General features: G+C 42.2%; 2 protein-coding genes across 3 annotated transcripts in view; both read right to left on the reverse strand.

The window, feature by feature from the left end:
• Positions 1 to 238: 238 nt before the first annotated feature.
• Positions 239 to 17,097, reverse strand: TNFRSF4 (TNF receptor superfamily member 4). Its single transcript, XM_084651962.1, has 7 exons — positions 13,190 to 17,097; positions 8,515 to 8,637; positions 7,929 to 8,045; positions 7,445 to 7,511; positions 6,311 to 6,525; positions 5,153 to 5,278; positions 239 to 3,433 (listed from the first exon to the last, which is right to left on the reverse strand). The coding sequence occupies exons 1-7, from the start codon at positions 13,338 to 13,340 to the stop codon at positions 3,363 to 3,365; spliced, it is 870 nt and encodes a 289-aa protein (XP_084508088.1). The 5' UTR covers positions 13,341 to 17,097; the 3' UTR covers positions 239 to 3,362.
• Positions 17,098 to 17,246: 149 nt separating this feature from the next.
• Positions 17,247 to 25,764, reverse strand: part of SDF4 (stromal cell derived factor 4) — a 34,174-nt gene continuing 25,656 nt past the window's right edge. For both annotated transcript variants that reach the window (XM_084651960.1, XM_084651961.1), the window contains 2 exons: positions 21,814 to 21,989; positions 17,247 to 18,353 (listed from right to left, as the gene is read on the reverse strand). In XM_084651960.1, coding sequence (XP_084508086.1) covers positions 18,177 to 18,353; positions 21,814 to 21,989 — 353 coding nt within the window. In that variant the 3' untranslated portion in view covers positions 17,247 to 18,176. The remainder of the gene's footprint in view (positions 18,354 to 21,813; positions 21,990 to 25,764) is intronic.

A 25,764-nucleotide genomic window follows, 5' to 3' on the forward strand; every position in this document is an offset into this window, starting at 1 on the left:
GTCCTCAAAGGTAACTACATGCCTAGCTCCCACTGGAGTTAGGTGCCTAAATACCTTTGAGGACCTGGACCAGGGCTTCTTTGAAAATCCCTCCCTTGACCTTCATCGTGATGACTTGCACCAGGCTACACCAGGCATGTTGAAACACCCTAATTCCCCTGTTTTGTCTAGCCAATTATACAGATTACACACACACACACTTTAGACAAACGTTTTATTTTAAAAAAAATTCCTCCATTTACGATAGACTATAATACAAAAGTTTGTATACAACGTGTATTTCACTGTAGGAAATATTAATTACACTATATGTATAACATATAACAATACATATTTTTTAAAAAACATGTTTTCAGGCAGCTGTTGTGTTCTGGAATACATTTGCCACATTTTGGCACATGTGGTGACTATTTTGTATACAAAATAAATATTTCTTTTTAACTACATATTGAAGAGGCATTTAAAATGAAAGACTTCTCAGCTTTGCTATAGCATTTGGATTTTTTCCCTTCATCTATTTTATACACTCAGGCATACGAAATTACATCTGAAGCTATTTACAGGAAAATATATTGCAAAATCGTGTAACACATTATGGGTAGGCCAAACTCACTCCAGGTACGTCCACGCTGCAATTAAAAATCCATGGCTGGCCTGTGCCAGCTGACTTGGGCTTGGGCTAAGGGGCTGTTTAACTGTGGTGTAGGAGCCGGGGCTCTAGGACCCTGTGCAGTGGGAAGGTCTCAGAGCCCAGGCTGCAGCTTGAGCCTGAGCATCTACACCACAATTAAACAGCCCCTTAGCCGGTGTCGGCTGGCACGGTTCAGCTGCCAGTGTCTAACTGCAGTGTGGACACACCCTTACAGGCATGTTAAATATTGTGATCATATATATAAAAATCACGTTTTACATGATTGTGAGTATACATGTAAAATATATTATAATATATACACAGAAGTACATACACACACAGTAAAGCCCTGATCCTGCAAACACTTATGCACATGCTTAGCTTTAAGCACAGAAGTAGTCTCTCTGGAGTCTAGTTTGTATATGTAATAAATTATACCCATTTATATTAGACAAACCAAAATATGTAGGGCATAATTAACTTATTCATTTGTACAGTGCAAGGGCAGATCCTTTGCTTTTGACGCTGTTGAATGCCAATAACAAAACTTGTCACTCCTCAGTTTTCAAAGAGCTCTGAAAGATTTTTCAGAGTACTTCAAACATGAACCCTCACCCACACGGCCAGGAGGGAGGTAAATATCACCACTCCCGTTTTACGGACAGACATACTGAGGAACAGAGGGATTCAGTGATTTGCCAAGACCAGTTTCACAGCTTGTATTTAACAGGGCACTTCCCATTAACTTTAAAACCCATTCACCCCCTTGAAAATATGATGAGCCAACGAGAAGACGCGCAGCATCTCCATTACAGATACACTTGGCAACCAGTGTACCATTTGTTCCTGCTCCAACTGAATTTAATTGCCAAACTCCTATTTATTTCAACCGGGAGCAGGATCAGGTCCAGTGCTTGGTCAGTTCTTGAGTGTGAACTCCCGCAAAGCGTTCAGATACAGGATGGCAGCCTGTGTCTGGATTGCCTATCCATTACCGGCAGGATTCTGCATAGTTGTACTGTAATGCTACCTGCAGAAAGCCCTGGGTGTCACTACTGGAATATCAATCCATTGGCTCTTCCCAGCCAACGCCACATTTCAAGAAGAAGAAATATATCTAGGGGGCCTTGTGTTTTCTGCATTGTTTACATTGTCATGTTCCGCCATGCTAGCAAGACAACACCTGCATTCCGAGTGGGGTTTGCGGAGGTTACTTAGCGAATAACGATAATCCTGTGGGCCCAGAAAGGGGTTCAAAAGCAACAGCGGAAAGGGGCAAGAACCAGTGACAGGGGAGCCTGATGGTTTGTGAACCTCCAACTATTTGGAGCTTTGAATAGTTGGCTGGAGTTTGATTGTAATTTCGTTCCGCATGCTGATTCAGTTTAATTGTAATGTCAGGGCCAGGAAGGCCTTGAAAGCTACGCCGTACCCATGGGGGCCAAACACACAATGTAGATATAGGCAGTAGGCCAGATCCCCAGTGGCACACACGTAGTTCCACTGAAGTCAGTGGGTTAGGATCTGGCCCAATAAATACTATCTATGCTTTCATTGGAAGTTCTCTATTCCTTCCGCTCCCCTCCCTTTTTTCATAGTCTCTGCATTTGCTTTTCATGCCGTCTGTTCCCACCTTTCACCTACTTTTTCCCATTTGCAAACACTCATCTTGACAGGATGTTCATTGTGATGCACATGAACATAAATAGGAAGCACAAGAGTGGGTGTGCACTGGGCATGCAGGGTTTGCAGGTAAAGTAGCGGTGCAAATGCCGAGTCCTAAAGTCTGAAATTGAGACAAGTTGCATGCTTGTTCTCTTTGAGCGGCCGTCTCTTAATCTTCTCCTCACGTATCTGAATTTGCTTTCTCTCCAGGCTGTGAATATAAAAACTCTGCCCTTATACATAGACACACAGATTTGGACTACCCTCTAATAAGGGCTATTGGGATGGTATGAACACACTGGTTTAGCTTAACAGGTGTCTGACAGGCAGAGAGGAGCAGAATGGCTCCAGATCAACACCTCTCAACAAATGCTTAAAAACGGTTAAGAGGCATTGCTGGAGTTATTACCTTCCATGATTCTGTTTCCATGTCTCCAGACGACCTACAAAATGGTTTTGACCAGGAAAGGCCAAGGCCCACAAAACACAAGACAAAAAAAGGATACTAGCAAGGTTTAAAGGGGGCCACTCTCTCAGGAGGAGGGAGAGCCAAAAGGGAAACCAGACTGGAATGAGACTCGGACAGAGGAGCCACTTGGGGGTCTGCAGAAGCTAGGCCTGCCTAGGTCACCAAAGGATGGTAGGGGTAGACTGTTGTTTTGAAATCCTTTCTTGAATGCATTCTACTATTGCTAAATACAGTATTTTGGGTTCTAAAAGGTCTGCTTACCTTATACCATTGGTCAAACTCCCAAAGGGAAGAACGGTAGGTGCCCAAACTCAGTTGGACCTGCTCGGTAAGCTCAGTTGATACCCATGGTACTATAGCCCACGTCTCAGTCTAAGAGTGGGAGAATCACAGATTCCACCCCGAGAGAGGAACAGGCATGAGGCCTAAGACCTGAATGGGTGCACTCAGAGAGACCAGAAAGGAGACAGAGGTGCAGTCAGCCCTGGAACGAGCACCAGCACATACAGAATATTCCTTTACATGGGGAGTATTTGTTGCATTGCTAGGTTCCTACTGTCTGGCACAGATGACAGTACACTGTAGTATAACAGGGAATCAGTTTTTGATGAGGCTGGAATTGGAGTCGACTTGCTCTTCCTGGATAGGAATTCGAAAGCTCTTTCCATCTGAAAAACACAGAGTACAGAAACTTTGTACAGAGCAGGAGGGGAAAGAGAAGCAAATGGCTCTTCTGGTTCCACACACACACGGGCGCACAGAATTACTCCGGCAGGGAGCGACTTCTAGATTACTGCTTGCTGGTCTAGCCGATATGGGGTATCTAATAGAAGTGGGATGGGTTAAGGGAACAATGGGAACCTATTTTATTGGGGCTGTGTAACGAGAGGAGCAGGCAGCAGAGGGCTGAACCAGAACCACGCGTATAATTGGCTTTGAATTGAGTGCCCGCCCCCTGGCCAGTCAAACAATTCAGTCATTTGGAAGAGGTGAATGAAAGACCCTGCAGCAGCTCATTTGTACATGGACAGAAAAGGGTCACACCTTCAGCAGGCATCTTATAAGGTTGCCCGGCAGAGTGGCAATTTTTTATTATTTATGTATTATTGATTCCCCTCTCCCCAAGTAAGGGGGAAAGTAGAAAAGAGATAAAGAAAAAAGGAAGAGGAGTACAAAATTGCACATAGAGGGGGAAACACACGTGCTGATGGCGTACGCAGACACAGTATATTTCAGCCAGGCTGGTCCGGTGTCACAGATTCACTCAATGAGTATATGAAGCTATGTTATTTTTTTCAGCATGCTGTATCAATCCAATCCTTCTCCTCCGCGAGCTGATCTCCGTGGTGCGGGTATGTGTCAAATATTTTGGTAGCTATAAAGCCATACAGAAAAGAGAATAACGAAGTAAAGAGAAAAAGGAAGGAAGGGGGAACGGTAAGCAAGGCAGGAGGAAGAAAAGATAAAGGACTGGGAAGAGAAGGAAGGGAGCAGAGAGGGGAAAGGAGAACATCTCAGTTCCTATCCACTAGGGGTTTATTAAAGCCTTCTAAAAAGTTAAACCAAATCTCTTCAGATTTGTCTGAAGTCCCTCCTCTCTGAAATACTGTCTGTCCTTTAGCTACCAGGTCATCCCGATCACTAAGTCAAGCTTTTACCCCTGGAGGCAAATTTCTCTTCCATCTAAGCAAGCCATTTAGCTACAGGCACTGCTCTAGAAAGCCAAGCTTTCTGTGAGCTGCAGAGTTTCCAGGGTGATCAGATACATCCCCCAAAACAGATCTTAGCTCTGGCAGACCCGCACCTCCAGCAACTGACTGCACTGGCCAGACCCATGCATTATAACTTATGCAGGGACCAATATAAAAGAAAAATAATTTTCTGCTGGATCAGCCTTAAAACATAGACCACAAGCAGAGTTTTTAAATGTTTTTCAAGGCACTCTCCCATTGGCTAAGGGCCAGGGATGTATGCCAATCTTTGTTCAAGGCCCACCACAGATCATTTAAATTAGAGAGTCATGCAGCGAGAGAAAACTTTACTGTTCACCAAACTTGACTGTCCAGAGGACAAGCAAAGTTGATCAGTAGGATTGTGAAATATTTTTGGCAGACTCCAATGGGGCTGTGTCTACACTGCTAAGCAATAGGGTTGGAACCCTGGGTCCCGGCTTGACTCAGGCTCGGACACTCTACCCCATAGAGTCCTAGGATGTGAGCCCTGGGTTAGCACAATGTGTGTTTAGTTGGAAGGGGGATTAGGAATTGAGCCTGAGTTTCAACCCTGGGCCTACTCTGCAGTGTAGCCATACCCTGAGAGACCCAGGTTATCCACCCATTCTCTCCAAATTAATAGTGTAGAACAGCAAGCTTTTAACAGAGACTCACCGAGTTGTCCATTCACAGGAGGCCTCTTTGTCTTATCCTTTTTGGTCGTCTGGATAGTCAAGAGGAGGATGGACATTCCAGATACCATGAGCAACGTTAAGCAAATCAGAATGAGCGATAAGGACCCTAGGAGAAAAATAAAGGAAGAACATTACATATGCACGAGAGAGAGAGAGAGAGAGAGAGAGAGAACACACGCACTGCTGAGCCCCTGCGTTATTACCATCCCAAGTTACATAAGATGTAGGCACTCTGATGCCATGATGATGAGCATTACATAAAAACTTGTTAAATCAAATAAGATGAGGAGCATGGAATCTGGGAGACTGAATGCATGAGAAAGTGATGATTCCAATAAGGATAATGACATAACTGTGGCAACCTCACAACCATGAAGGGAACCTATCGCCCTACAATTAAGGCTACATTCATGTCACAGGAGTCAGAGTGTCCACGTTTCCCATAGTTTTTAAAAGCTAACCATGACTGCAAGTGGGTAGGTGGCTACGATGGTAAGAGATTAAATCGTTTCACTGAGTTGACAGTTCATGTGAGCTGCCAAATTCAAATCTAGCACGTACATGAAGCTAAGGAAGAGCAGGAACCAAATCAACTGGGGAAGTGGAAATGAGCTCATTCTTCCTGCCTGAGGAGGGAATACACATGGGAGGTTATGGGATGCCTGGGTGGTACAATCACCTTGTTAATGCCTTGATTTATTTTTTTAAAGATAGAATTATTTATGTGTATATACAGGATGAGAGGAATGCTCATTGAGAGGCTGTGGGAAAACAGGTCTGAGGAGGAGAGGGGGGCTGCATGGCATATAGGGTTAGGAGAAGGCATCCAAAAGCTTGGGGAAGGGACAGAGGAGCTTGTGGAAAAAGGTAACAAAGGGGGCATGCAGAGGAAAAGAGGAGGCTGGCAGGCAACAAGTGATAAGATGTTGGCACCAACAGAACTGTGTGGGGAGTTTGAAACCGCTAAGGAAGGTGATGTGGAATCTGAAGTGACTGGTTACAAAGGGGGCTGATATAGTTGGAGGAAGATGAGTTTGGCAATGGCATTTTGGATAGACTGCAGGGGAACAAAAGAGTTGTTCAGAAGAGCAGGCAAAAGGAGGTAACTACTAGAAGACAAGACTCAGCCTTCCCTTACCCCAGTTAATCTCCTTTTTAACAGGAGTGGTGGAAATGGTGTCTTTGGATGTGAAGGGGGTGGATGCTGTAGTAGATCCATTGCTTCTGTGGCTGATGAGAGAGAGGTACAAGGTGGATGTTTGGAGTGTGGTGGCCTGTTTGTCCTGGTCATCGCAGATAGCATCTTCTGTTTTTGTCCCAGGTTTCAGAGTCTTTTTACCATAAGCGATGCAGCTGCCAGTGTAAATAAATAAATGGAATTACTTAAACAGCTTCAATGCCAAATATAAAGGTGACCTGCACAGGAAAAAAGATGGAGCATATGCACATTTTTGGGAGGGTGTGTGTGGGGGGGGGTGGGGGGGGGGGCAACGACTTCTTTATGTTGTATAATGGAGGCCTGGATTTTTATTTCATTTTTTTAATTTAAAAAAAAAAACAACAAATCTTTTCCTGCTAACTTGAACATTGGAAATTCAGATGAACCCTCCCAAAGTGGAGCATGGGTTTCAGCTGTATTCCCAACTTCTGCTCAACTAGAGAGAACACCATGGGAGGAGACAAAAAAGAAGAGGGGTGAAGAATTGCTCCCAGGGAAGAAAACATCATTGTTTCAGGCAATGCATGCTGGGTTAACATGAAAAGACTCCGTGCTTGTAAAACTAAACTGGCTCTTTACAAAGAAGACTGTTTACATGGATGTCGGGACATCAGCTAGCATTCTCTAGTCATGTGCACACAGACCAATTTCCTGGAGCCTCCTCCAAACTCTTCCCTCTTGCAAGCTGTGGTCCTCCCTTCAGCTTCCATGTAGTCTGCTACAATCACGAATAGCTTCTCTGTGTGAGGTGGTGGAGCCCTTTCCAGTTATGTGACATTTCCACTTGGCCATCTTTCTACTGAAACCATCATGGTGGAAAAGGGAAAACGCAGGATACCAATGCATCCCATGAACTGGCACATAGCCCACTTGCAGGCATCCTAAGAGTCATCATGAATACAAGTCTTACTGCGTTTGTTCCTGGCTTATCTTCGGGAATTCCATATACTAACTTTAGGGAAGGAGATAGAAGGGACTGCTGTGAGCAACTCTTAACTACTATGCAAGAAACAAAAAGTTTAAGCTCAGTTTGTTTGGGTGAGGGATACGTACTTGACCCAGGGCCGACATCTGTCATTGTTTCCATTGGAAAAATGCCCATCAGGACAAGGGAAGCATTCTGAAAAATAGATAATATTTTAAAACTATGGTTGTTTGATACAGATTTGGAGTAGCTGTGAACATCCTTTGGATAAACCAGGAGCAAGAACGATACATGACCATTACGACGATACCTTACATGTATAAAACAGCTTCCATTCCAGAGTGTCATGCAAAACCAGAGTACATACAACAGCACCACTGAAATTGCAGTCAACATTTGGATATGTACAAAGGGAAAGTAGCATACTGAACAAGTACAACACCCTTTTTATTCTGTTTCCTGGTGAGGTACCTTGCGTTTCCTGCAGCATTTTGCACATCCCCCTGTTAGCAGTGGTTGTCTTGGAGACGGAAATAATTTACAAAACAGCCAGCAGGTGCTTTTCACTAGGAGGAATACTGTCATAATTTTTTTAAAAAGCTAATTACTCACCTTTTCCTGACGGGGATTCCTCTGACGATCTGCTGTCGTATGGGGTGTAACCCTTCATGCACATGCAAACTGTATCGGATATCTTATCACACTTCTTCACCTCCATGCTTCCCCTATCTAGGAGCAAAGAGTTGGGGAGGTGGTAGGGAAGAAAGGAAATTAATTAAAAGCACAAATGAAACTGGCCTAGTGCTCATTGTTCTGCACTGGCAAACGAGAGACATGGAGGTCAATTCTAGTCTCTTGAAACTCTGTTTGCATGCAATGGATTCCCTTGTGCCATTTAACAAGGTAATTAAAGAGCAAATGAATGGGTTCAAGTTAGAGTCTTTGACTTGAAATATGAAAAAAAAAAACAAAATTAAACAAAACCATTTTTTCCCCAGTCAAAATTAAAAAAAAAAAAATCCACCAGCTCTTATAATGGCTTGAAAAAATGAGCAATTTTTGTGTGTGCAAAAACTTTGTCTCCCAGCCCTTTGGGGAGTAGGAAAGAGAAGGGGGGCCTGAGAAGAGCACCTAAGGGCTTTAGGGGGATAGTCTGGGGACCCCTTGTAAAGAAGTGGCCACTGCATAGCTGACTTACCTGTGTCACAGACGGTGCAGCTTTTGCACGAATAGTAGTTATGCTTTGAGTTATAGTATCCACGTTGGCAGGGGACACACTCCGTTTCTGATGTTGGCGAGCAGCGGTTTTTCATTTCCTCACCTAGGACAAAGAGCACGTATGGGAGAGGAATCCCTTTGTGTCACTGTCCGGGCATTAACAGCCATGACCCACTTCTAGACACCGATTAGCCTTCTGAAAACAGACAGGAACATCCATCCCCTTCACCAATGCATCTCAAACAGCATTTTTCTACAATGGAACTTTTTGAATTATTTGAATGTCAGGGTATGCAGCTGAGGTCACTGACAAGGGTCAATTTGCCACTACAGCTGTGATACAAGAGGCTGATATCTGTACAATACTGTGGCTTTCCCACAGTACCTCCACCAAGATAAAAAGTCATTTGAACTGCCTTAGTAGGGACCAAGGGGCAAACAGATGCACTGGATGCTAAAGCAGGTAGGTTGATAGACCTATTATGACATGCAGCAATTAAATAGTTAATATGAATGTCTATAGCATCTTTCTCCAGGGGGATCTCAAAGCACATTAAACATTAATGTATTAAGCCTGACAGCCTCCCCTCTGAGGTACTGATGCATCCATCCAAGCTCTTCTATTGGCACTCATCATGGTAGCAGATATTGTCGTCCCCTTTTTTTAAACAGGAAAATAGACCCAGAGAGAGCAAGTGACAAGGTCACACAGTAAGTCCGTGGCAGAGCCAAAACTCGAACCCAGGAATACTGCCGCTCTTTAATAGAGACTTGCAGCAGGTGGATGAAAGTACAGATTCTCCAAGCAGGAATTCCCAACGCAAGGAATATTTACACTGACACATGACTCATGATCTTGAGTCAATAAAGGGCTCCTATTTGAAACAGGGAGGTTGCTACAAAATTGTAAAAGAAGTTTCAGTAAATGGATAAGCACCTTCAGTTGAGCAACATTGTGCAAAAGAAAATGTTTTAAACCCAATCCTGCATATTTCCCTTGACTTCTGAGCTTGTAGGATCAGCCCCTATAGCCCAGATCCTCAAAGTTATTTACGCATCTGACTTCCATTGAAATCAGTAGACCATATGAGTCTATATAACTTTGAGGATCTGGACATACTTTTCTCAGTCTTCTCTTCAGAGCACTTCCCCCTGGCCCAAACTGAAAATACATTGACATATCCATAGAACGGGGGGGGGGGAGGGGGGGGGGCGCGGAAGGTGTGGGAAATTAACTCTTCACACAAATGTTTCAGTTTTGTTTTGTACCCAAATCAGTATTAGCTCTGCCTTTCAGATTTGTGGTTTGATAGCACTGAAGTCTTTCCTAGCGTCATCCAAAGGTGGACCACCTCTAGGAGTTGGAAATTGATTCAGCCTCTCTCCTTAGACACAGGTGCCAACTATGATAGCAGTGTCTAATATGAACACCAATTCATTTCTAACATGCTCAATTAGCATGGCGTCTGTCCACTAAGAACTTGATTAATGTCACCAAAATCATTTCACTTTCACCAAAACAGCTGTCAGAGTAGTCTGGATTCAAACCACTAATTCAGGAGTGACAGGAGATGGCATCATTTCCCACAACTGAGATCAGAGGAGTGGAGTTCTTCAGCGTTTCGAGCATTGGTCCCGAGTTCTAATTCTGGCTCTGATGCTCATTTCTTCTGGCATTGGGCTTAAATGTTCTGTTTCCCCATCTGCACTATCCCACTGTTATTTAGCCCACTCACAGGTATGTCAGGAAATAATCAAATCACATTTGTAAAGTGACATAAAACACTACAGCACGGCTCTCCTTCTATTCTAGAGATTGCTGCTATCTGCTTTACTCACGGCTGTTACAGGCAGCTAGGTAACAGATCTCATGTGTCTCTCTCAGAATTAGAATTCCCCCTTTGAGGAGTACTTGTTTTAGATACACACGGCATTATACTAAAGGAATGCCTGAATGGACAGGAAGTGCCCCCTGTTAACTGTTGGTCAGTTGTGCCCTGAAACTTGCATATACTCCCCAGAGAACTTGCATATAATGGGTAGGTTTTTTGCAAGAAATGAGGCACACTCATGTTGCTGCAACAGATAGTGCAACAATACTGTACTTTGTACTTTCAGCTGAGTTCAGAATGCTTTTCAAACATTAAGTTTCACAACACTTTTGAAGTAGGTAACAATTCAATCTAGTTTGTTTTGTAGACAGATAATGAGGTGCAGGGATTAAATGACTTGTCCAAGGGCTAACAGCAGTCAGTGGCAGAACCAGGAATAGTATCAAGAGGTTCCGAGTCCCATCTTATCCTCTAGGTATCGAGACACATTTCCTGTATCTTGCTAATGGCCTAACATACAGTATAGGCCAGTGGTTTTCAAACTTTTTGTATTGGTGACCCCTTTCACGCAGCACATCTCTGAGTGTGACCTCTCCCTTATAAATTAAAAATGGGGGGGGGGTAATTTAATGGGGGCTTGGGACTGTCAGCCTCATGGAGCTGACAGCTGGCGACTCCCATGTAACCACCTTGCAACCCCCTGAGGGGTCACGACCCCCAGTTTGAGAACCCGGTATAGGCTACTTGAAAATAAGGAGCAAACATTTTTATGCTCAGTACTTTTGAAGTCCAGCTGTAATTAATTTTTTATTCTCCCACCCTTGCTCTTGGAAAATGAGGATCACACTGTACTTTTTTCCACCCCACTCATTCATTTTCTCTAAGTTTCACTGGGTGCTAACAGCAAGCAGTTCTGAGAAAGGATAACTCATTATTCTCACAGCACTAAAACCCATTAACTCATTATCTTTTGCTCATCCTACACTCTCAGGAAACAGACTACTCTCCTGAATGCAGAATGTTCCAAGAACTGGCAGGCAAAATTCAGGGCATTTTCTGAGTAGCTGGGAGAGAATTCATTTGAACAAAACCACAACACCCACAATCAAATGACTTTGTATCACAGAAGATACTGTCTAGATCAACTATCTTGACTGCTGCATTTTCATATGGCAATTACCAAAGAATATATATCTCCACTGTTTTACCTCAGTAATTAATTGCAAGACATAGGAATATATTTGCCTGCGGAGACAGGAGGGAGAAAGGTTCACCCCCCGTCTAGAACTGACTCAGTAGCTTCTAACTAAGCGACAGCCAGTGGAAACTCCCTCACCACATTAAGGAGAAAAGAAGTAGCATGTGACCCATGAGGGATTGGCTGTACCCACTTTCCAGGGGTGGGATGTATCCCAGAATGAGGAACTCAAAAACCCTCATAATTCAGTAGCTTTGTGAATACCCTGAGAGGGCTCACGCAGAAGCCAAGTCTCAAGAATGGGGATCTGTTACAACCAGGATCTTTGGAAAAACACTGGTTTCAGTTTTCGCTGCAATAGCGAATGCAGTACAAATTTTCCATGGACAGGTGGATGGAACCGTGAAGAAAGAAAGAGCTCTCATTTGGAGATGCAGAGACAACTCTGTACAGGATTTTTTTTAAACGGAAACCTCTTGCAAAAAGGTGCAGGCACACAATCTAATCATCCTGCACAGGTGAGAATGTACCTTCCCTTCCTGTCAGCCCTGAACTCTACATGCAACTTTCTATTAACAGACTGCCCAGTGTGGTGTCACATGCCAGTTGTGGTTACTCTCGGTTGTCAAGTAATTTCTATAATCATATCCAACTAACAGTGCCTGTGTATTTTTTTTTTGCACTTTTCCACTTCCTCAGCTCTGTCTGCAGAACTGTCATTCTGCTCTAACAGCAGCTGCGACAAAGAAAAAACAGACAGAGCAAAATTCATTCAGTTTCTACCAAAAAGGAGAAAGTGGGAGGAAACAAGTACTCCGTTTGCTGCCACCTATGGTCTTGCCAAATTGTGCTCATGAATTACGTGAAGCAATGAGAACTAGCTCTCTTCACAGGGAGAAGTCCACATGGCATGTGGATCATGCCTGCAGAGCCATTTAAAAATCCAAGGATGCCGGCCATCCATAAATCTTGATTTTTCCAGGGATATTTGGCACGCCCTGTTCTCTTCAATAGGACAACATATGGTCGGTCAATCGACACTTTTTTTTTTTTTTAAACAAAAACATGTAAGCTTTAGCTACAGTAAACGCTGTTTCAACGGAAGCAGCTTTAAAGACATCTTGCACAGTCTTACCCTTAACTTTACTAGACCTATTTTCTTATGACGACCCACCATCGCAACTACAACGTAAGTATTAGTGCCAACAAGGCTTCTATGTCCACCAGCATTTTAACCAACATGGCATTTCCTCCTAATCAGAGCCAGGCTAGACAATAGGTTAGTTAAGGTGTTGGCAGCCAGTCTGTCTAGCATCACGGACCTGCACCAGTGGGAAATTTTAGGAAAAAGAAGCCAGCGTAGACGAGCCTTTGAAGATTTCATTCCGTAGAGTGACGCATAGAGTTTCTCACAGTTACCCACTTAAGTTACAGAAAGAGTTTATTGCAAACTAGACAGAATTCTAGACATCTTATAAAACAGTATTTTACAGTTCAGACTTTGTTTCCTACATATCAGTAACATTTTGGGTTCACAAGATTATTTCCCCCACCCCCACCTCATAAAGTGCTGGACTTTACATCTAACAAGGACTGTCAATATTGAGTTGATGATGAGGACTTACCAGGAGCACAATCCCTGCAGCATCTTTTATGTAAGGGATATTCAAATTGTCCACATATCAGCCCTGAACACTGCATAGCAGAGAGCAACAGGAAGAACAGAACAGCAGTAAAAGAAGAGAAGACAAATTTGGCTAATCCTCGTCCAGCCATGCTGACTCTCCACTTCCCCTGCAAAAAAAAGTAAACTCTAGGACAGGTTGAACCTAGACTGCGGAAGAACAGGAAGGCAATTCATATGCCTGCAATGGGGAAATTCCCAGCCATGTACCACCTCTTTTCAGCTCCTCCTCTTTCAGCTTTCGGGTTCCTTCAAGGAAGCAGGGAAAATAAAGTTTTCTAAATCAATTCTATGAAAGAATTATTTTAGGCCCTAAAAAAAGGGCCACATGCCATTTCTTAGCTTAAGCTTTTATTAGGAACGAACCACGTCCTTCGTGAGAAACCCCAGCCTTAGCCTCCCATTATGTGAGCTGAAGTGCTGTCACTCATTTTGAAAGCCAGAAGGAGGAACAATAGTTTTACAAGAATTCTGGTGAGCAGCTTTTAAGGATAGTGGTTAAACGTCACATATTAGCCTCATGCTTTGCAAGTATCACTTCAGCTAGTGTAAATGGGCAGGGCTTTAATGGAGGGAGAAATAGGAGACAGTGTCCACCATTATTAGGACAAAATTAACTCCTAAGTACTAAAACTAAGAGTGTGGTACATCAGGGTACAGTGGAAGTGAAATACGGACTGTGTACATGCTAATTCCACAGGGGCTAGGTGCACATGGAATCAGCCCCTTTGCCCTTAGTACAACAGTGGGGCTACTGCATTAGAGCCACAGTAGCTTCCACATCAGCTGCATTGCTCTAGCCAGGGGAGTTTGGCCTATACACGAACCAGCTATTCTGACCCTTCTCTCAAAGCCTTCCTGTGCTCTATGGGAAATGAAGCACCCTGCAGAAATGTTTCCCTTAGGGCACAGGAGATGAGGAACCCACATGGATGTCCCTTAGCGTTGTTTGGTGTCCTCCTGTACAGCAAAATCACACCAGTTCTGTTCCCTTCCATGACTGAGGAGGAGGACCTGAAAGAAGGTGTGCCTGGGACGTGGGAGGGGGAAGCCAGCAGTAGTGAGAAGTGTGGGAGAGGGCATCAGCTTGTTCTCCTTCATGCACTAGTACAGCACAGAAAGGGAGAATGAGACCGATGACAGAAGCAGCAAGGTTTCACCTACATTCATCATTCAAGTTTTATCAACAGGAGTTAGATACACAGGTTTCAGGGCTCCCAGAATCTGCTTAGCTACCCTAGTGATAATGGCCTCTAAAGGTGTTTAAGCCAAGGCCCAAATTAGAAGACAATAGTCAAAAAGGGATTTTATTTGATTTTTATTTAAAATTTGTCAAGTGTTTTAGAACCAGACTTCTAAGCCTTGGCATTTCGGATGTCAATTTACAGTTCACTTGCAAGAAACCACCACCAGGTCTCTATTGAAGGGAAGTAAATTTGGACCTGAAATGAACGACGTCCCTTATAATCTGATACAGTTGAGAGGACTGCAGAGCAATTCTATTGCTGTATTTTATTTATGCTGTTCCCCTAAGGTCTCTGAATTTTTAAAGACATACCCCAATTTTTTTCCAGTCTATAGTCCTCTCCAAATAATTGGAACGTTACAGCATTAGTAAAGCCGTTCCTTTCAAAAGAAACCAGAGCTGCAGATTTTTTTTTTTTCATTCCAAATCATCTTTTGCTCTACCTGCAATGAAAAAAGAACATGACCCACGCTGGTCTGTACATAGGAAATACAGGGGCCTCAGTCTTGCTAGGTAACATCACTATAAAAAAAAAATCAGGTAAATATAATTTTATATTTTACTGACTTATTTCTTCCCCTTGCAACTTTTGATCAAATTCAATGGTCTTCCTCCTCCTTTCATAGCAAGTAGCAGGATCTGTTTATTCATTTGGAAGGGAATCAGAACAAAAGACTTTGATGTGGATGAAATTTACAAACAACATAAGGTTGGAAATGTGCTAAACTCATTTAAAGCAAAAACAATGTAAACGCTGATGACTATGTATTCAGATGCTACTTCATTACAATTGAATGCTGGTAAAGTATCATTCAGTTGGTAAATACTGTTAATGTACACACTTTACATTGCAGTTTCAGGAAGTTGTAACTATATGCACACACCCTAAGTTATATCACACAATGAATAACTCAACGTTAGTCTACTAAAGACCAAATAGGTTTCATTTAATTCCCCCCACCTTTCCCCAAAACACAAACCCTCCCACCTGCCATGTGCCGGTGATAGCTTGGCTACCAAGCACTTTATAGCAGTAGGCAGACTGCTTTTATGTTATGAACAGTGGTAAATGACCATGGATAAAAGCTAAAAAAATCAACTACTGTAAGTAGTGCTAAATGGAAGAACTGGATCAATAGTAGATTACTGGCAGATGAAAACTGTCCTGTGGATAAAAATCTGACAGATGCAGAAATTGGGAAAGGCAAGATTGGAAGTAGAACACTAAAGAACCATAGGATGATTAAACAGAATGGTATCTGAACTTAGTTTCCTTCTTTGTAAAATGTGGAGAGAGGAATCTGAGTCTCTCCACACAGCCCAGTTGCCCCCTCTCTTCCACCAAAAGGGGTACTAGTTCTTGAAGAGGGGGAGGAGACAGACAGATTGTGTAGATCAAGTCTCAGTTTCTAATCCTCATGATGGCAACTGAACAGATTAATCCACAATGAAAAAGGTAACAGTGATGCCAGGGTAACATCAGGTGTGAGATAAAAAAAAAAAAAAAAAAAAAATCACATCAGAGGTATTGTTTCAGGCCCTGTCTACACTACAAACCAACCATGTTTAAACAAAACCCGAAGTTGGTTGCAAGTCCTAGAGTAGTTGAGGTCTAAGTCAGTCTCTGGAGACTCATTTTAAAAGGAACATCCAGCTACTTTTGATTATGAGTAGAACATGAGTAGACTTTCACAATTTCCCCACTCTTTCCCCCCTTCTATTTGACTTATTTTCACTTCATGATTCAATTTCTTTAATCTGAGGTCTTAAATTAGTTTGTCTTAACAAAGAATCTCAATGCTGGAGCATTTCCAAAGCACAGAGAAAAATATTTAATGCAAAAAAGATCAATGTATATAAAAATACTTTGATACAAGCCATTTAACAAAAAAAGGGGACATTTTAAATCAAAACGAACAGCAATCTCTGTATTTACATTATATTAAGAGAATAAACTTGATCAGATAGAACACACCTTAATTGAAATTTCAAGCAATCCCCCAAAAGATGGATTTTTTTACAGCAAGGGTAAGGCTAGAATAAAGTGAAGCATTTTTTATTTTAAACATGAGTGGCTATGACCATGGTGTTACACGATTCTCCATAGAGATTACCGCCAAAACAGATTAAACCAAAAAGCTCAAGGACCCTTAAGAAGTTCTGAACTGCCTCTGCTAGAGCACAGTACAGCTAGAGAAGAGTGGGACATACATTAAACCAGTGGAGGTTGAGACCAATCCTACTTGTAGGGATTAGCTTGTGAGACCTAACCAAATAGTTCCACTCATTTAACTAGTTTTAACAAATTTAACCAGACAGACAGAGTGAATTCTAATTAGTTGCAACACAGCTCATGATTCTAAAAGCTGAATCCATTTTTTCTCCCTGCAGCTCCCTGAACATTCACAGGTTAAGACATTCCCCTCTCTGTATTTAGATATGTGAACAGTTTTGAAATGAAAGTGATTAAAATGAGCTTCTCGTTCCCACAGCTGCAGAACAGCACAAGAGTGGAACTTCTGTGACACTGTAGATCAGTTTCCATTCTGCTTTAAATCGAAAAAAGGATTTCACTTGTAAAATTTCAAACACTCCTGTTTAAAAAGGAAAGTAATTTTTCAGATTGTGAAAGCAGTGTTGGAAAAGCAGTTATTTAATAGTCTCCAACACTGCACACCCAATATCCAGACTAAAACGTATTGTGAAAAACGCAAGAAGAGGAGGAGGATGAACCAAAAAAGTACAGATCGGGTTGGACAGCCTTTAAATCAACGTGGTTGCCATTTCCTTTCTCATGGCTGTCTGTTCTTTCCAGCCATATGGTTCCTGTCAGCAGAGTGCTAAAAGAAAATACTTACTCTGTTCAAAAACTTTGACTCAGATGCAGCAGGCTTCTCATTCGTATAATGGAATGCAACGAAAGCCATGCCTGTCCAGCCAAAAGCAATGGTGAATATCAATAAGCTCCTCAGCAGTCAGAATTCAACTGATGGAGCCTTTCATTTAGAGTGAATATTTTAAGAGAGTGTTCAAATTTTTCTTTTCTTCACCCAGCTAGTGGCTGCTCTAGTACATTTAGAAGTGAGTGAGGTGAATATATATTAAAGGCAGCTGAAAACACAACCTAATCAGCCCACCTGCATTAAGACAGCGTGCACCTCTGATGCAATTTACAGCTGACATTCATGAGCTGAAAAGTACATATCCACACCCCTAGATATAAAGGATCCTGTGCTGAGCAAAACCAATGCAGCTTTTAAGCCAACTAATTCCTTGCTGGATTCTCCTAGAATGCTGTCAGAAAAGAAATATCTGAAACGATCCCCTTTAAAAAAAACTAAGATCCTCCAATGTTAATGATGATTTTCATAGATCAGCAGCTTCGTAGGCAAGAGAAGTTAGATATTTAAAGATGCCTTCACAAGGCCTAAGCTGAATTTTCAGCTATAATAACTGCACAAGGTAGTATGAACTGGTTAGTCCAGATCTTGCCTTGTTACTTACAGCCCTTTCCTTCTTTATACTGAAGGTTAAAGGAGAACTGCAGTTCTTTTATATGGACGGGGTTTTTTTTTAAGTCTAGGACAACACATCATACACACACAACACATATAGCAGCAAGGTAACTTTTTGTTTTTGGAAAGCAAGAAGGTGCTTCAGAGCTCTGCAGAGATGAGCATGATCAGAACTCCTCATGAACATTACGTGCGTAGTCCATAAGCTTGCTGCCAGTGAAGTATTCGCTGTATTTCAGGATCTCCTCCAGCTCCAAGTGATGGTTCTGATTCTCATCTGCCACAGCTATCATCTGCTTGGCTTCATTTAAGGCATTGTACTCATTCATAGGATCCATGTATTTCTACAACAGATAAGAAAGGATTCAATTTCTGCCATTGGGTGCAGTACAGCACATGCCTCAAAGCCAAAATTTGGAACCCTCAGCCTTTGACTGTTTGAGAAAATACTGAGGCCTCCATTATTTGACCCAAAAATGAATATAAATGATAGAAAGTACCAAAATACGTCAGTCTGCCCGGTCAATAACTTTCCTCTCAAAGGTCCTTCCAAACCCCATCCCCTCCTTGGTTCTACCAAAAGTCCAAAACTTCTCTGATGTTAGCTGGTGGCTGACTGCAACTGGTATTTCTACAATTTGTTTGATGTGGAAATTGGCCTCCAGCAGTCTTAGTCAGTGACAGAAAGTAAGAGACGTCTGCAAGTTTCCAGACACCAGATTAGACCTAGAATCAGGCAAGGAAAGATCCCACACAAAATAAAAGTAGTGGTTGCTCAGGCCCCACTAGACAACTTTGGGGATCTTTTTTATTTTTGTTTCCTCCCAATTTCTTTTTCCGAGGAAAATTACACCTGCAAGTAGAGAGGCTGAGTTAAGGTCTCTTTGATAGGCTAACCCTCAATCTTTTGGATTAACACTTTTCTGCATAGGCGTTTATTACAAGACCTCTTTTACAAGTAAAGCTCATATGACTGATGAGAGAAATTATCTGAAACCCACTCTGCATCATGCTTTGTTCACAAAATTGCCAGGAGATGCAGATGCCTGCTATCTGGTTGTTCATGAACTGTAGGAGACATTAAGAATACAGCTTGATTTTTAGAAAGCAAGTTTAGCCTGCAGTGCGGGTAACAAACAATATCTTTGATCTTCTAACCTGAGCAAATGTGATCAGGAAGTCTCTGATGGAAGCCCTGGATCCATTTTAAAGTCACTTCACTTCCCAACTCTAACAAATTCTATGAGCATGTGCGTGAGACACACAGGCACAATAAGCGTTCTGTTGATACTGGTTTAAGGAATCTGTGCCCTGACAAAACGACCAAACCTCAGATAAAAGACACCCGTTGCCTCTTCATTTAGACTTTCTTAAACAATGTAAAAAGAAAAGGAGGACTTGTGGCACCTTAGAGACTAACCAATCTATTTGAGCATAAGCTTTCGTGAGCTACAGCTCACTTCATCGGATGTATAAAAGTGGAGAATGCAGTGAGGATGCTTTTATACATACAGACCGTGAAAAAATGGGGTGTTTATCACTTCAAAGGGTTTTCTCTCCCCACCCCACTCCACTCCACTCTCCTGCTGGTAATAGCTTATCTAAAGTGATCACTCTCCTTGAAGTGATAAACACCCATTTTTTCACGGTCTGTATGTATAAAAACATCCTCACTGCGTTTTCCACTTTTATACATCTGATGAAGTGAGCTGTAGCTCACGAAAGCTTATGCTCAAATATATTGGTTAGTCTCTAAGGTGCCACAAGTCCTCCTTTTCTTTTTGTGAATACAGACTAACACGGCTGCTACTCTTAAACAATGTAGATTTTCATGATAAAGGAAGGTTTTTCTTTCAAAAGACAAAACCCGATTTTTTTCAATTTAAGTTATTATTGAATAGAATTTATCAGTCAGACACCACACATGTGGAAAGTAAAAACACAAGGCATTTGTAAGGACTCTCCCCCATTCTGAACTCAAAATATTCCACTATGGAGAGAAAAAAAGGATTCCATTCATGATATAGGTAAAGCTCTTCAAGTCAGATAAAGCAGCAACAAGTTCTACCAGAGTAATTTCAAGGTGCCAATGGTTTCTAAGACTTACTCTCTGCCTGGCAGATTTTTGTAAAATGGAAACTAGAAAGATACAAATTAAAATCTCTCACAATGACTAACCCAGAAACAAAAAACACATTAACCAAATGTGATCACCTGTTTTGATAAGATTGCTAAGAATGTCCCATTTTCTGTGATGACTTAGTTTCACACAAGAATTGACACTATTAAACTTTGGCTCTATTGAACATTAAAACGGAAACAAATTACAGAAGTTTCCACGACATCAGGCTTTGAGTAAATGAAAAAAATATAGATTAAGTTGTAAGAGGTTTCTTTTCTTGCATGATTTATGGGTGTGGGCACTGGTGGTCACTTTTAGGAGGAAGCATTGCTTTACATGCACTGAGGACCTGGGACAGGTGAAGCGAACAAATCACAATATTTAAAATTTGAGATGTATTTGTAACTATCAAATAACCAGGATTTCTGAAGGAAACTTTTGATCTAGATAGCCTCCTCCAAACCCAGTGTCAAAAATGTGACATGCAATACTGTGACACTAGCAAACCAGATTCCAACTTACACCAAGGTCCCCATGCTCACTTGGATACTGACAAATACATAGCTGGAATCAGTCTGGATCACCTGTGTGTTAGTACTGGTAAAACAGGTACCCAAGTTATAAAAACGTCTTTAGCATTTAGACTTTATTGAATGCTTGTAAATTGCTGCATGCATTAATCTCACATACAACACCTGTATCCCATGTTATAAGGCAACGGTGGGCAAAATTTTTGGCCCGAGGGCCACATCTGGGAATAGAAATTGTAGGGCAGGCCATGAATGCTGAAAAAAATTGGGGTTGGGGTTTGGGAGGGGGTGAGGTCTCTGGTTGGGGGGTGCGGGCTCTGCGGTGGGGCCAGAAATGAGGAGTTCACTTTCCTCCCTACTATTCCAAATTTAGATTTTGGAACTCAGAACTTTTTGCACATGTTACTGATTACTCCTTTAATAAGCATCTAAACAGAGCATCTACCTTCTGGAATTTTGTTCTCTTATTGCTCACTAATCTTATTCCTCCCCGCACCCACACACACGTGACCTCCCTTAGACGGGAGAACCAGTGAGAAAAGACTCATTAACTCTAGGACTCCTTCACATAGCAAGACAGAGCATAGTCTGCCTAATCTGATTCATCTCTAGTTTTCATGTTTTTAACAATCCAGTCTTTTCAGAATCAAAATCTCTTAACAAACAACAAATGCATGTGGTGAAGTCGATGGCGCACCTACTTGGCAACTTTTACAGGTAAGTGACTTTTGAAAAAAGTATATTCACAAATCATGGTTCTCACTTTTTTTTTTAAATGAATTTGAATACACAGGTTGTCAGTTACTCACATTCAGATCAGAAGTGTGCTTCTACTCCTATCAATGATTTGGTTTTGTGCACTACACATTTAAAAATTCCTATGCAAGGCAATATGCAAAAGCAAAACAAAAAAACCCCCCAAAAAACAAAACAAAAACAAAAAACAAAAACCTGGCATGTAAGCTAAAGTTACTCTAGCATCCTTCTATGTTTGTACCTGGTTATATTATGGTCCAAAATGTAAGCATAAGAACTGCATCTTTTCCATCACCCTTCATTTGAGGCCAGGTTTTGGCTTCCTCTGGGTTTGGAAAGTGCTGTCATATTTTCAACGATATACATAAATAAAATAATGATTTCAGAGTCACCCACCTCCAGCTCTTCCATGGTGACAATGCCATCGTGGTTGGCATCAATCACTTCCTCAAATTCCTTCTTTCTATCTTTCACCCAGTCATCATCAATATCCTGAGCTTGCTGGTTCTCTACTGTACCAACAGGCAAGGAAATGAACTCTGAAAGGGTGAGTTTCTTATCTCCATCTTGATCTGTAATGCAAGCCAAAAAACAACTGGAGTGAGGAGTCTACTTACAAGTGTCCATTAAGAAGTAAGACATGAACAATTCCTAGAGTTCAAGGCTCTTGGTGGTACCCTGTGGTTCCAGCACAAGTGTAAGTGAGGAAATTATAAAACTGATTCCATTTGTTCCTTATAACAATTTTATCCGGTCTAAGTTATGTTTCCAGTTAAAGTAGAAAACGATCAGTCAAGAAAATGGCTGGCTAAGTGAGATAAACCCTGTGTTTCAGTGTTGACCTTCTGGTTATAGGCACAAACCCAACTCCCTAGGTGCAAGAAGTTCTGTAGTTCATACTGCTCAAACTGCTTATGCCTAGGGGTGATCCATGCCATCTCTGATCTGAAGCAGAGCAGCAGAGAAAAATGAACCATATACTGCTTACACTACCCCTCACCTGCAAATAAAGTGACAAACAGGAACCAGTTCTTTCTGAAAGGACACTCAAAGGATATTAGGCCAAAAAACTCACATGCTTTAAGAATGATTCAACTGAGAAATCTTGACTTGCAAGTTATTTCATTTTTCCAACCGAAGAGAAAGTTAAAAAAAAAAAAAAAAGAGTCATGCAACGTACTGTCAATTAACAGCTCACTATTGTGTGGACAGTAGAGGGCTTTGTGCACCAGCTGGTCAGCCAGTCTGGCTAGATGTAGAACACAATTGTTCCCTCCGCTTCACCGCCACTTTCATAAACCATGTGTGTCCTTTCAAACCAGCTTCTGGTTTATGAATGATGACAGCATGTTTTTAATCCTCGCCAGCATGCACACAAATTGGCCACAGTGTTTTAACCTGTTTTTAAAAGAGTCTTCACAATGTACACTTTTCCATAGTTTGTAAAGGTTTATAGTATAAATTCCCATGCATATCTTAAGGCTTTACTTGTACTTATTTGAAAATTATTCCAGTAAGTCCCTTACTGAAAGACATACAAGTTGAATTTCTTCTTGACATGCAATTTGGAAAAATGAGAACTCTGGGGGTCTCCAGAGCCCTGGACTTGTGACATTTTAACAACATTAATTTAATGCAGTAGGGATTCTTAATATATGTGACAAGTGTTTCCTTGTCGATGTTTGAAATGATCTTTTCTTGATATTGTAATCTTTGAAGTGTGCGATGTGCATTAGAAGAAACCTACAGAAGGATTTGCAGTAATATTTTTTAAGACTTACTACTGATGATTGTGAATTTGTTTTTGAAATAATGAATTGTTCTAGCACTATTATAAAAATACATCAATCATTCTAATTAAAATGGTGACAGAGGAAAGTTAAATATATGAACCAGACTCTATTAGTAGTCCAATGAGAGGTATCACAATTTTATTTTATGTATTTGATGTTTGCCTGTGAATGGTATAACGAAGGTTACGTTTTAGTCATGGGTATTTTTAGTAAAAGTCATGGACAGGTCACAGGCTGCAAACAAAAATTCATGGCCTGTAACCTGTCCATGACTTTTACTATATACCCCTGACTAAACCTGTGCTGGGGGGAGGGGGGGCAGCCCTGGGGGGCACCATGGGTACTTGGAGAAGTGGGCAGGCCTGGGTCGGGTTCCCAACCCAGCTCCTGAGAAACCAACCTCCAGCTTCTAGCTCCACCCCAAGCCCCAGTTCTACAGCTCCCATTGGCTGGGAACCACGGCCAATGGGAGCTGCGAAGGCGGTGTCTGTGGATGGAGGCAGCATGTGAAACTAGGAGGTGAAGGAGGGGAGTTCCTGTCACCCTTCTGGGGAGCCCCCCCCAGGTAAACACCGCCCTGAACCCCAAACCCCAGCCCTGAGCCCCCCACACCCAAATTCCTGCTGCTGGAGAATGGGGAGGCCCGAGACTGCCCCAGCAGCAGCCAGTGCAACTGGCCAGGAGTGCCCGAGCTGCTCAGGTGGCTCCCGGGGATCAGCTGCACAGGCTGCTGCAGAAGTCACAGAATCCGTGACCTCCGTGACATACACAGAGCCTTAGGTATAAGTGATAACATTTAAAGCTCATTTGTTTTGATATAACTGTAAAGAAGCATTGACAACCATCAAATCTGGGCATGCCTATCCTAGATAAACAGGAACATCCATCATGCTTTTAAGATATATTCCAGAACCGACACAGACTCTTGCATTTAAACAGTTTTTACATTCCAACAAGCAGAGAAGTTATTTTGCTGAACTATTAACAAGTTAAAAAACACAGCAATGATTTTGTGGCAATGAACACTTGTTGAGGTATTAAGTTCTTAGAAATATCGACTATTTCCTACTTTAACATGCGTAAAAGGTATGATTTTGGATAATCTACTAGTGGTACCTGGAAAGGACAAAGTAGTTAGTTTCCACAGCGTCCTTGTCAAAGGGCAACCGAGCTCAGAACACCTCAGTTTTCCTCCTTCAGACTCTCCAGTAACTCCATGTGAACTTTCTTGACTCACTAATACCCTCTTTGGGGCTGGTTTATTACTAAAACATAGTTCAAATAATCCATAACGAAAGTCCCAAACGTAGTTCATTTCTCACACCCAGCGCATACCATCCTCAGTCTCAGATCCTCAAGTTCAGACACAGCACATACTATGTTCTAGCGTCTTCCACCACACCCAGGCTCTTTGTCAGTCCTCTCCTGTCCTTGAACCAGGACCGCCACCCCAGCCCTTCAGCTCGAGTGCGACCCCGCTCTTCCGAGCGGAGCGTCCCCCACCCCAGCTTCTCTTATGGGAGTTAATCCTCCTCATGGGAGCATCTGTCATGCCCTCTATTCTGTTAACTGTTTTGTCTAAGACAGGCCAAGAGGTAGACCCTTCCACTGTTCCTCTGGCTCCAGCTCTCTAGCGTGGAGTCATCAGTGGATAAGCTTGTCTACTGCACCCCTGCTTCAACCCTCTCTGGCCCTCAGTTTTGATTCTTAGGTTTAAAAGTCAGCAAACAACTCCCTCTGCTGCTCTCTTGCTTTCAGCCTTCCCCCAGGAGCCACCACAGCTTCCTTCGGGGAACTCCTCCAGTGTCCTGATCTCAGGCTGCTCTCACTTGCTGATATCTCCCCCTTTAGTGCCCAGTGCCCTCTTTTAAGACTAACTGGAGTCAACTGACCAATCATGGGTGCACAAGCACCTTCCCTCTTATAGGGCCAGTGTCACCCTGTGAGAGTCCTTCATGCCATTGAATCATAAAATGACGAGAACACGCATCAAATCCATCTATGCTACAATCTACCAGATTGAGTGACCTTGTAGTAACACAGCAGTACCCAAACATACTGTAGTATGGTTGGGTCTTGCCCGTATACAATGAACCAAAATCTATAACACCCTTAGAGTTAGTATTGTGTTACAGGCAGAGTTCACCACTGATATAAGCAGGAGCAACTCCATCGAGTTGCCTCCAGAGCTGTACCCTGATGATAGCAGTTTGGTCCCATCCACACATACAAGATCAAATCATGTTTCAGTTTGTTCCAGGATGCTACTGTTAAGGAAAAGTTAGCACATGTGACTCCATTTTGGTTTGGAGCCCACCATTGTTTAAATGCCAGCACATCATACACCAGGAGGAGTGATCCTTAGATACTGATCCTTAGATACTGAATTCCTGTGAAAATTCCCCTCCTTGTTTCCAGCCTGCCTTGACTCCCAGTATCTGGTTTTTGTCAGTCTCTAACTCCCTGTCTCTTGGCCTTGACGTGAGGCCTCCCATTCTGATAATAAAAGTTACTGATGCATGGCTTTAGGACCATGCTGTGTAATTAACATACT

The sequence above is a fragment of the Lepidochelys olivacea genome, assembly GCF_965140295.1.
Source record: "Lepidochelys olivacea isolate rLepOli2 genome assembly, chromosome: 18".
In the NCBI taxonomy this organism is placed as follows: domain Eukaryota; kingdom Metazoa; phylum Chordata; order Testudines; family Cheloniidae; genus Lepidochelys; species Lepidochelys olivacea.

Excerpts from the sequence above, each read along its gene's own strand:
- TNFRSF4 (XM_084651962.1), bottom strand. The coding sequence starts at position 13,340 with ATGGCTGGACGAGGATTAGCCAAATTTGTCTTCTCTTCTTTTACTGCT. Across the intron at positions 7,512-7,928 it reads GGAATCCCCGTCAGGAAAAG|AATGCTTCCCTTGTCCTGAT; the intron begins GTGAGTAATTAG and ends TCTATTTTTCAG. Across the intron at positions 5,279-6,310 it reads TAAAAAGGAGATTAACTGGG|GGTCCTTATCGCTCATTCTG; the intron begins GTAAGGGAAGGC and ends TTTTTCTCCTAG.